The following is a 12,259-nucleotide window of genomic DNA, read 5'->3' as shown; positions in this document are numbered from 1 at the left end:
ATTCCCTGCTTTGTGTTTGTTGTTGTGGTGGTGGTGATTTGTTTGTTTTCCCAGAAGATACCATTGCTCAGTATTTTCTGCTTTCCTTTTGCTTTAACTGAGGTGTATACTTTCCACTTCGTATCACAGATTGCACGAAACATTTCTCTGACTTGAAATTTTCTCAGGAGTTATCCTGTGACCCAAGAAAGGGGTCTTAAATATATGAAGACATGGAGAAGAAAGAGACAAGGTCAAAGATTTAACGTGAATGATGTTCAGCTGCTTCCACACCACTAGTAGCTCAAAGGCTAAGCCCAGTATCATTCTAAAAGACTCATTTCTAGAAGAGGATGTTTTGTACAAGTACCAGCCATAAAAGAACACGAGACAATTACTTTCTCAAATGCAAAGAGAATAACATGGGAAATGATGCTCACTAGAATGTTATTTTACATTAAGTTTGCACTTATAAGTTAATATATATTAAAACATACAAATTAAAAGATTAACTTCTCCATGTGCAGTCCCATGTTCCCCATTTCTCCATATAAGCCTCAGCCCAGTCTTCTACAACCTCATGCACAATTAATCAATCTCACTATTTTCAGCTCCCTAAACTCATACCCTATCTGTTGCGCTAATTCCTATTTTTTGTGATTCATTTTGTAATTATATCTGGTGGGCACTCAGGAGATAAGATATATTGAAGTCCCCATGGTCATGCACATACAGTCACAACCACTGAATTTGGTGGCTTACAGGAATGCCTCCCTAGGCATCCTTAGCAATGGACTCCTAAGGGACAAGTCTAGAAAGTAAGTCCATGAGCTTACTACACCAATACATGCTAATGTAGTTTTTCAGAGGTGTAATTCTAGGGAAAAATATTAAATTCATCCAAAAAATTGATTTTAACTGTGCAGAACTAGGCTCTCCTGTCTACTAGGTAAGTTGTTTGTTAGCTCACTCTTCAATGGGTTTTGCATATTTCTGGCACTCCAAAATGTTTTTAATGAACAAAAATATAAATCAAATCTGAAAGGCTTCTGTATTCCGTCATGTATCTTTGCATTGTTATGCTTTGGGAACATCCTCTGCTATCTCATGCTTAACTTAGGGGTTTAGCATTTCTTCTTATGAAGAAAAATACACCCTGCCCATGCTCCAAATCTTTCGCAAGTGCAATTTATGCACAGTACATCCCTCTCACTGCTCCCACAGTACAGACACAGCAGCAGCAGCAATGGAGTTGGAAGAATGCACAATGACGAGCAGAGGCACCGTCGGGGTTAGTGCTCCACTGTGCTTGCCCGCTACAAACATCTAACAAAAGATCACCTCTGTCTGGAGGAGCTCACTGTCCACAGGAGACAAAGCACAGAAGAGAGGAATATGCTGTGCCTCATCCAAGGTCATGCAACAGCCCGGGGGAAAACCCACAGACAACTCCTAAGCCAGTGCCCTTCCAAGGGAAGGTTCCAGGTCCTACGTGAATGTGGAGGCCAAGCACTCATATACTCACATCACATAATGCAGGAGCAACCACTACCTCTCAAAGTAATAACAAAGGCTTCAAGTCTCCTCTGATAAATATGTATCTACTCACTCTTTGCTACTGCTCTAGAATGTGGTATCTCTTTTTACTGTCCTTCAATTTTTTCACATATTGGACAAGTCTATGTGGACAAGACTATTCCTGTATTGGACAAGACGATTGTCTGTGCAGTTTTAGTTAATTCTGAAGTCTGGGAAATGTGTTTCATAACTATTTTGTTAATACTTCAGTAAATATCTTATTTTTAGATGTAAAAAGTCACTTTTTTTTTCTTTTTTTCCCAAGCTCTGGGAATATGTCAGGAATGTGAAGCAAGATGCACAGTTATTAGAAATACCTATTTCCCAAGTCATCCACAAGCTTCTATCACTGAAAAGATAAATAAATGCTCAAACAATTATATTACATTTCAACTCATAAAATTTGCTGTTAACCCACTAACACACACAGGCAGGAGCGTACCTCTGTGAATCTTTCAGCTATCAAAAGAAATATTTTGTACATTTCTTTCATGTTCCATCTCTTATTCTGAGTGGCCTTTTCTTATAAAATAAGCATCAGAGAGTTTTGTTGTTGTTGTTTTTTCTTTAGTTCAATATATGGTAAAATCTGGAGCAGGTCAAAGGCTGGGATTTTTATTGCAAGAACATGATAAAAATTATTTCATTAGCTGACAAATTCTTCTGTTATACATAGTCATTCCCCACCTACCCTGTGACTTTACTTTGAAGAACATAATTATTCAAGACTGACTACTTGAAAAGAGCACAGAAATAAGTTTGTGCCAGTGATAAAGCTTGTAAAGAAGTGAATGGGATACGTCAGACTGGATGAGCTGATGGGGTGTATTAAAGGTGTTGGTACATACTGTAAGCAAAGGAGAATGCCATGGACCAGGCGTGGCTTATGGAAGGAAGAAGGCAAAGCTCAACCCTCAATTCTGGGCCAATTCTCTATTTCTCCATCTTTCTTTTGGTCCGTCTTCCGCTAACATACCCAGAACTTCTTTCCCGATAATTTATGCACTGCAACTTCTTTCAATTTCAAATCACACCTTCATCCTTGCCCAAAATAATCTTCTAAGATTTTGCTTACAAGAGCATTTTTCACAAAGTACATTCACTTTTAAACCACTCTTTCTATGAACCCTCCCCACCATCCTCCACTGAAAACAGTCTGTGAAAGTAAGCTGTGGTACAGAGCCAAGTGGACATCATGTCCCAAAACACAAAATAACAACCCTGTGCTTAGGAACTTAATTTTCAACTGACTAGCTACCAAACTCACAGATATTAAATGATTTCCATGCTTCTAGATGTACAACAGTGGCTCTTAAGCCATTTACGTGTTTTGCAAAATTTTATCAAAGGAGCTTAGTAAGTTAAGAAAATTAATTTATTTTTTTTAAGGGAAAATAAAACATAAGAGCTAACATTATGTGTGTAGCACCATTCACCTAAACTCACAAGGCATTTTTTGTATTCCTTTTTCTGTGTCACTCATCTCATTTATTCTCCTTCATGGTGTAATCCCCCCCAGCGTCTTGTCTCATCTCCTGACAGGCTGTAAGCTCTTCAGAGAAGGCACAATTGTCTTACTTGCTATATAAATCAAGTTACATGCTAATGTTAAATTATAATGTTTTGACAAGATTTTTAGGTTGAACCTGATTATATGAAACAATAGAACTCTCTGATTTTTTCCTGATTTTTTCTTCTTTAAATAAAAAAGAAACCAGAAAAGGTGAAGAAGGGTTATATTTCTCATGTTTTTTTTTTTTTTTTGTTAATTTGATTTTTTTTTTTTACTCATTGTTTTTCTCCTACCTCTCTTTCAGGGACAGCAAATGAAAAAAGTTGGAGGTCATGGAAGGAGAAGAAAAAAATAAAACAGTGAAAAGAAAATAAGTATGAAACAAAAACAAATCCTTAAAGTATAATTTCCAAAAACAGAATGCTAGTCTAAATTCCATGAAAAATACCAGAATAAACATTTCCTTATAGTAGATACTGTTCAATAAAAAGGAATCTACATTATCTTCTCCCCATGTCTGACAAGCTCCAGAAAAAGCCACAATTTTACACTCAGTTTATTACTTAAGTATATTTATAATGATTTATCACAGCTGATGGGTAACTGACAGGTAAGCCACTACATCTCTTCTCACCACTCATTCATCCTCATCCTCATCCCCACTTTCCTTTTGGTTTTCTGGTGTGGTGGTGAACATGGAAGTGAGAGTAATGGGAGGCTGTGAAAGACATGGGCAGTGGTCCCCAACTTCTGGCCTTAGGCACTGGAAATTTAGACAGTTAAGAAAAAAGAGTATCAAGAAGATACCACTAGTGGCTTCCAAAAGGAAATCCAAATTGCCTGACTTCCTTTGAGGATATTTCTGGACAGTGTTGACCAACTACTACCTACAAGAGGTTAGCTTATGTTGTACTTTAGAGAAACAATTTGTCCTGTAGAAGAGGTGGCTTTGGAGGGACCTAAAAGCAGCCTTCCAGTTCTACAAGGAACTCATCAAGAAGACAGAGCCAGGCTCCTCATGGCAGTATTTGGCCAGAGGACATGACCCAATAGACATAAATTAAATCAAGAGAGGATCACATTTTCCCCATGAGGACAGTCTGACATTGAAACAGGCTCTCAAAATTGTTTGCGCTGTCTCTGTCCTTGGATATTTTCTTGCCCTGACTGCATAAAGCCCTGAAAGCCTAGTCTTATCTCATATACGACTCTGCTTTGAGCAGCAAGTTGAACTACAAAGACCTTCTGAGGTCCCTTCCAACCAGAATAATCTTATGATCCTATGATTTCCAGGGTGCCCAAATATTTGTTTTAAACCTGTTGAATATATGATGCTTATTGAAAAGGTCTGAGTACTAAGGAAAGGCAATGTATTCCCACCAAGATTTGTACATGCTTATAAATTTAAAAATCAGGATTTTATTTGGCAGCCCAACTAGGGATAACATTGCTAAAACATCAGGTATCTGTTATAGTCTAGAAGCTGAGCTGAAACTATCAGCCTGTTTTTACGGGACCATTATTTTTCTTGCCTGTTTTGTTTTTATTAGCATTATTGTGAGAAGCCACACATAGATGTAGGGGATATGGGATTCTTTCAGTTAGAAATTGTCTTTAGTGGTGTTGTTAGTTTTCGCAGTTTCGATGCCTTCCATTGCGTTTGCAGCCTTACAGAAGTGACACATTCTCAAGTATGTTAGAAGGCAAAGTTGTTACCAAAAATTCCTCATTCTTGCTGTTTCTATCCACAATGCTATTATTCTTTTCTTATGCTAGGGGAGACATGAGAGTTTAGTCATATGCTCAGTCTTTTCTGAGGCATAAACAGTAGCCCTGAAAGATGACTAGCATCTTTATAAAGAAGCTACAGTGTGTGGTCTTCACAACACATGGTTCCTATTTTTGTCATTCTGATAAAAGCATAGCAATGTCAATAGTTTTTCTTGTGATTTGGTGATTGTCAATGACCTGTGTGTCAGCTGATACAGCTGACACAGTTAAGCCAGAAATTAGCGCTCAGTCTCTTCAGAAGCCAGACACATGGACACCAAGTACAAGAAAAATTATAAGACAGTCCACATGATACTCCATTAAACAATGAAACATGTGACTAACTAAAAAACAGAGATACATCAGCAAATTTCCCTGAGGAAGTTTATGGTATTTAACTCCTAAACATTAATTTTATTGTACTGTATGAGGAACCAATTAACTGAGTTTCATTTCTATCAGACAAGGAACTGTTCAGAACATAGATGAACAGTAAATTCAGCACATTTTAATTGTATTAGGCTTGGCTTGTTCATCTCACACATTTTTCCCAATTTTAAAAGGTAATTAGATATTTCATCAATAACTTTGTATGCATTATTTTACTTAGAACACTTCCAGCAGGAATGAGCTGGTATGTAAGAAACATACAATGTATCTATTGTATATTCACATTTTCCCCCCCTAATTGGATATGGTTGAAATAGTGATTAAAGTGCTTTCAGAAAGCCCTATGTTGATGACATCTGACTGGGAACACAATATGATTTGTTACAACAAATTATTCACAGGGGAGAGGAGGAATGGGCAAGGAAAAACAGTTCTTGTTTCTAAAATCTGGCATATTTCCATAAAAATAACATAGGTATAACAGCAAACAAAGGGCTACCTAGAAGTTTTCATGAGAATTTCTGAATAACCTGGGAAATATATGTGGTCTAAATCCCACTTCAAGAACATTTTGAAATACAGTATTAGCAACTATTGTTTCATGAGAAAAAAGAACAAATCCTAAAATCCCCATATAATTCAATTTCTTGCACACCTCGGCTTAGAAAACAAAGCGTGTTGTTCTTTATCCTCCAAAGAAGAAACTATCTGGCATTCTACAGCTTCAATCATATTGAAAAACCTCAACACCAACACACTGTGCCACACTACCATAAGAGGTTAATCAACATTTCACATCCTTTTAAAGGGTTCATCAAATGCTTAAAAGAAGCAATGGAGTGCACTTTCCAAAATATATCTTACTTAGCACCGTTAATTGGGGGGAACCCATCTTCTTTATGAAGTTTGTGCTATTCAGAGTCTTGTAGTAGAAAAACAATTGTAAACAATGCTGTAAATATGTAACCACAGAAGAGGCAGTGGGAAGCATTCTGTCTTTGTGCATTCTGCTGCTCACACTGGGCAGAATAACTAATATACCACTGTTCCCATCTTACTCCCTTCTTCCTTTTCTGTAAATTGTTCCCCAGAAGCAGCTTCCTTTGTTTTAACAAGTTTTTATTTCTTTCCCTTTGTTAGCTCTTATATAGGAGACAATCTTACTGTAAAGTTCCACACACAGACCTACACATATGTGCATTCATAAAAGGATCATGCTAGTTTCCACTAAGGAGCAGCCTCTTCTGAGGTGGAACTATGCGTTTTTTCAAGGGCACAATAGAAAACTTCTTATCTTCTATTGCTTACACTGTTTTTGTGCTTTCAACACACTTCACAAATATTAATTAGCTCTAAATAAATTCTAATTATTTCTAAGAGTGGCCCTAGCAGATCTGTATCATCTGGTGTGAAATCTGACTTCAGTGAAGTCAACAGCAATGGCTTCTCAGACCCAAGTAGAGCTGACATTTTGGTCACCATTGTGTAGATGCTGGGAGGTGTGTATTATCTAACAAGTATCACAAGTGGAGCTGAACCAGTAATAGCAGTAGTAACAAATGATAGGGTTAAACACAGCTGGCTGAGAAAAAATTAGAACAGTTAAATGACCTGAGTCAATCTGCAAGTGTGGGAAAAGCTTTGCTATAGTTTGGGAAATGCAATTATCTGGCTCTGTTTGGTTTCAACATCAGCTGAAATGGAAGGAGCTCACCTGCTGATAAAAAACAATCTATTAATATATGCAGGATACTGGGGTTAACTCTTAACAGCTGCACATGACAGAAGTCACTTAGTAAACACCCCACTTTGAAACATCAACATCAAAGAGAGTTCTGATCTACATATATAATACTATGTTATATATAGTATTAATGTAGTATTAATGTATAGTATTAATGTAATAATTAGCTAATAATTAGCTAATAATTAATACTATATGTTATATATACTATATGTTAGGTATAGTATTAATATTTACTAGATAAATATAAATCTAAAAATATTAGACATTGTGCAAATAATAATATACAAAGAGGCTAGCATGAAAATTAAAATACTTAAATTCTAAATAGCACACAGTGATTAGATATGTAGCAGATAGGTAGGTAACCAGTATTTTTCTTGCTAATCACAGACAATATAGCCACATCACATACTTCCAACTTATTTTTCCTCACATGAAAAAAATTCTTTGATTGTAGATAATAATATTTAATACTTTTCACAACCAAGCAACTGCACCTAGGTATGGAGGTCAAGAATCAACTGAAACCACAGATCATGAATCTTTTTCTTAAATAGAAATGTAATCCTAATAGAAGTTCCTCCCTTTTTCTCTGCCAACTTTACCACTACACAATATGCCATAGAAAAAAAAGGGGAAGTGTCAACTTGTGTAAATTGTCTCTTATGTAATGCAAACCATCTGCTTAAAAAACAAAACAAAATGAAAAACCAAGCCACTCCCAAGCATGACCTTCTATGGAGAAAAAGAAAGAAAAGGAAATTTACCACATTGAATCAAAAGCCAAAGACCATAACCTGCCATGTAACCATGGAGAAAACATTTACCCATCTCCTCCCTGTATTTACCTAATGTTGCAAAATATTTTGAAAAGTATAAGTGAATAATTTGCTGTGTGTATATTAGAGATTGACATTATTATATTCTCTTTAGTATTTCAACCCTCTAGAATATTTCCATTCAGACAGAAACCTAAGCAGATAAACCTCTCTTTTTCAATGAGAGTAGCTCTTACACAATGATGCCACCGTTGAATCAGAAGATCTCTGAGTCAGGGAGACATCCCTGAGTCCAGAGACAGATAGAATCTGTCAAAGCACATAGGTACAAAGTATCAGTATACTCTTCCTCTGTTCTTCTATTCTTCTTTAGGTGTTAGTCATGACAGGAATCTAAATGGACCCCTGCTATGACCTGCTATGGCTATTTTTGTGTTATTTACAATCTCACCTTCAAAAAAGGAAGTATTCGTAGAGAAAACAGCACTCCTCCGTTCCACTGTCTCTGGTTAAGTCATTATTCAATTGGGAAACACTGGCTGAGGAATCCTACCACATACACTCTCTAAAAGCACTGGAAGACATACATCTAACCCTCTTTTCCTCTAACATGGACAGGTGAATCAAAAAGTATTGAATAAATTGATTTTGTTTCATTATCTAAGCTGAACGGGACAAAAATAGCAGTATAAATAGGTATTCATTCTTTTTTCTCTTTCACAAACCTCAAGGCTTGATCACACATTCTCTTCCAGCTGCAGCTGTGCTGGATGAAGAGGACAGCATCTCCAACCACAGTCCCCTGCCAAAGGTTACCACTGTCACCAAGCTGCTTGCTTAATCACTTCCCAACATGTTTCCATCAAAATGAGCCAGCTTAGCTTAAGCAATTTTTACAGAATTTTAACCGCTATCCCAGTTTGGACAGAAGCGAGTTAGGGAGTGCTTAACCAAGAAGCTTGGCCAGTATGCCAGAAGTTAGAGGCACAGTGATGAGTGGCAAGAGGTGGTAAACTCTTCAGCCACGTGGCCTGCAGACAGAAGACGGCAGGTAACCCAGCCATGAGGTGTGACACAGTACAATCAACTAGAGAGCTGAAGCGCCTTAGATCACACACTGCTTAATTTGAGATACTCTTTTGGAGGTCTCATTTTACAAACAGACATAGCACATAACAGCGTAAATACTACGTCCCTTTCAAGATGTCCTCAACCCGATACCCATAATCAAGGTACTCAACATCAGTAATTATTTATGAAAATATACATTATTTATCATGGCAATCTCCCCTTCCTTTTCCCCCAAATTTTCAAATCTCCCTTTTATTGAGAAATACCATCTGGATTTCTCTAAGAACTGATTTTCATGGCTATTAGTTATTTGTGATTGGAACTCAATTGTCCCATGCAGATTTTCTATGTTCCTATGTGCAGGTTGTTAATGTTATTAAATAACATAATCCCACTAGACAATTCCTATCAATCAACCACACAAAATAATTTTGAAAATCTATCAGTCCAGAAAAACGGATAGATTTTCCAAAAGGCCTGTGAAGATGAAAGGGAGTCAGGTTATGCACTATGCACCTTACGCATTTTCATTAGCACCAAAACACAGAATTGCAGTCAGCTAAAGATGCAGGTAGTGGGATTATCAGAAGTACATAAGAAGGCTTTGCTTCCAAAAGTGAACTTAGTGATCACTAAGTCAGGCATTTAATATGCTGAGAAGCTGAGCAAGTCAATCTGTTCTAAGTTCTCTGATGCAGTGCTATACTGGTATCCACTTTAGCTCATTTCAAGCTAGCATTGGTGACTGTACTGAAGTTCATAGCATTAATATTTGCTAAATATCCTTTAGATTTAGATCCTAGTGCCTTTTCAAATGGAGATGTAGTCTCCTAAATCATTCAGGTACTTCAGAAAATTTTATCCAAACCTCTTTGGTTTACAATCTACCACATCTTTGCCAAGAGGCCTGATAAACAGAAGGGCAAACAGAAAAGTGGGAGAAATATGTTTTAATGGCCTGTCAAAAACATTACTTGATGTGAACATGTTATAGTTTTAATACAGCTACTTTTTTTTTTCATTGCTACAAGCTTTCTAGGTGTAGCTAAATCCATATATGCTTTTGTTTACACTAAACTGAGTGGAAAGAAAAAATCCTTTGGATTACTTATCACTTTTCCTCAGCTTCTCAGTCAAATTCAGTCAAACATGCCAGGGAATCACCAAACACAGAGCTGTCTTTTTCCACTGGCTTCTGCTCAGTCCTAGACCTTGGCATGCTGTTAATTCCAAGCCTTACTGCCAGGAGCAGCAGCCACTTTGCTCTTCTTCTTTTTCCTTTTCAAGGTTACACAAACATGTGATGTCATATGTACTTCATGGATGTGAGGTACTATATGAATGTCTTACAGTTAATGCACATGCAGTAAATGGAAGGGAAAAAAAAAACACTTCAACTCTTTCTATCAGACTATTCATTCAAATCAGACTTCATTAACATGGAAATGATTTGATCTGCCAGATGTATCTAATAGGGTGCCTTTCTTGACCTTTTCCAGGCCTACAGTTATGTTAGCATCATATCCAGCATGGCTTTCAGTTAAACATTCTGTAATGTGGATCACTGCTTCTCCCTTTTGAGAAAGAACAAGTGTGAAATCACTGGAAGAACTGAATGAGCCTATGCTTTGGCACTGTAGCTGCTGAGGGATGTGAAGTGTTTTGAACAGTATTTTTCAGTAGTGGTCCCAGACTATAAAATGTTAGGAAAAGGCAGTTGTGGCCAAGCAACTCAAGTTCTCATTCAAGTACTATATCTACAATGTTACGGGAACTGAAAGAAATCTCAAATTGTGGGCTAAGCCAGTTTAACTAAAGGGATCTTTTTACATTCTAATTTTGTGAAACTACTGCAGTGGCAAGTGCTGAGTAATGCAAAATAACCAATGAATTCATGGGTTAGTCAATGATACAGATGGATAGACTAACATGGACATAGTAAAGCTAAACACACATACTAGCAACAGAGAACAGAAGAGCAAGCAAATCCCAGATAACTCAGTAGGAGTCTGATGTCAGAAGAGTTATACAAGCAGAAATGCATGAAAATGAGACTATGAAATTCATCCTTTAGCTAATTCTATTCATGAAAATGGAGATCCTCAGTAAATCTTTAACTTGCATTTGTTACCATATAGCTGACAGGAACATGAAATCCTATAGAAGGCTTAAATAAAATTTCCTCCCCAAAAAAATGGGAGAGTGTAGAGAACAATACAAATCTCTCAAAGATTAAAAAAGTAGATGCTGTATTTTTTAGTGTTAGGCTCTCATAAATATAGTGTTAGTCTATCAAACTGAAAGGCATATGCTATCTTTGATCTCTGTGCAGAACCCCTGTTGAGATTAATGTGAGTTCTGTGTGAAGAAAGACACTAGAATAGGCCCTCAGTTCACAAATAGTAGGCAGGCTGCTTCAGGAAAAAAATGTATTTTCTTACAACAGTGTTGAAATTTATTGGGAAATTTCAAATAGCTTCTCTTCAGATCTATGTATGTTTGTGTGGTCATGAGCCTTCACTTGTCAAAAAGATCTGTCAGAAAGAAGGTGCATAAATCTTCTTTTTGTGTGAAATGTTTTGCTGTTACATTGAAACACATACTTATCTGACAATCTTTTCTCATACAACACTGACTACTCCTTCCTTTTAAACTCATCTGTGCAAGTTACTAGCTTTGTCCACTGGGCTAGAGAGGTGACACTTCTATACGGATTGGCATGAAAATGTGCCCTATACCCACTTCCAGCTAAAAAAGTCTACAGGACTTACTGCATCCCGCTTTGTAGCTGAAACCAGGAGGAAGAAGGAATCCTTGCTGAGCAGCTGCTGCTAGGGTTCGTTGGTCTGGAGGGAATACGGGAATCATTAATGGAGGCAGCTGACCCTGGACCTGCTGAACAGGAGAGGGAAAATCAAACGTGGAATTTTTTCTAGGGGAAAATGTTTGCTTACATGCTTTCTCTCACTTCTACTCTGTGAGGTCAGGTTTGAATATGCTCCTCCATAATGTTCCAGTAGCATCAACTATTCAGCCTCATCTTAATTATCAAAACACTTCATATGAATCACATTAATCCAAAATAAATCAAAAGATTGCACTAACGCATACCTATTTTCCAATTAATTATTCCCCCCACAGTCCATAACCCTCAGTTCTATTTGACTACGGGGAGGGGTGGGGTTTATCGTATTGTGCAACAAAATCTTAGTCTCAAATAGTAGCTTTCATACTGACTGAGCACAAACACAAAGATCCAAATACACAGAAGTATAAACATGTGCAAAAGTAATGTACAGCACAGTCAGTACTATTTTTCTGCCCATATATGTGAATTTATATGTACACGTGAAAAGACAAAGTCTGTAAGATGTTAAGAAAAAAGCTGAGACACTTTATTCACAAATATAACACAGCTATGTCTAAAGTGTT

At 37.1% G+C, this 12,259-nt stretch overlaps 1 protein-coding gene across 9 annotated transcripts in view; it reads right to left on the bottom strand.

Moving 5' to 3' along the window:
* Positions 1 to 12,259, bottom strand: part of SOX5 (SRY-box transcription factor 5) — a 292,593-nt gene that overhangs the window by 89,400 nt on the left and 190,934 nt on the right. For 5 of the 9 annotated variants that reach the window (XM_082761278.1, XM_082761280.1, XM_082761282.1 and 2 more), the window contains one exon: positions 11,599 to 11,719. In XM_082761278.1, the coding sequence (XP_082617404.1) occupies positions 11,599 to 11,719 (121 nt within the window). Of the gene's footprint in view, positions 1 to 11,598; positions 11,723 to 12,259 lie in introns of all 9 variants that reach the window. The other 4 variants (XM_082761276.1, XM_082761277.1, XM_082761279.1 and 1 more) reach the window with 1 other exon arrangement.

This window comes from Aythya marila (genome assembly GCF_965140915.1).
Source record: "Aythya marila genome assembly, chromosome: 1".
NCBI classification, from domain to species: domain Eukaryota; kingdom Metazoa; phylum Chordata; class Aves; order Anseriformes; family Anatidae; genus Aythya; species Aythya marila.
This window is presented reverse-complemented; position numbering and strand designations above follow the sequence as displayed.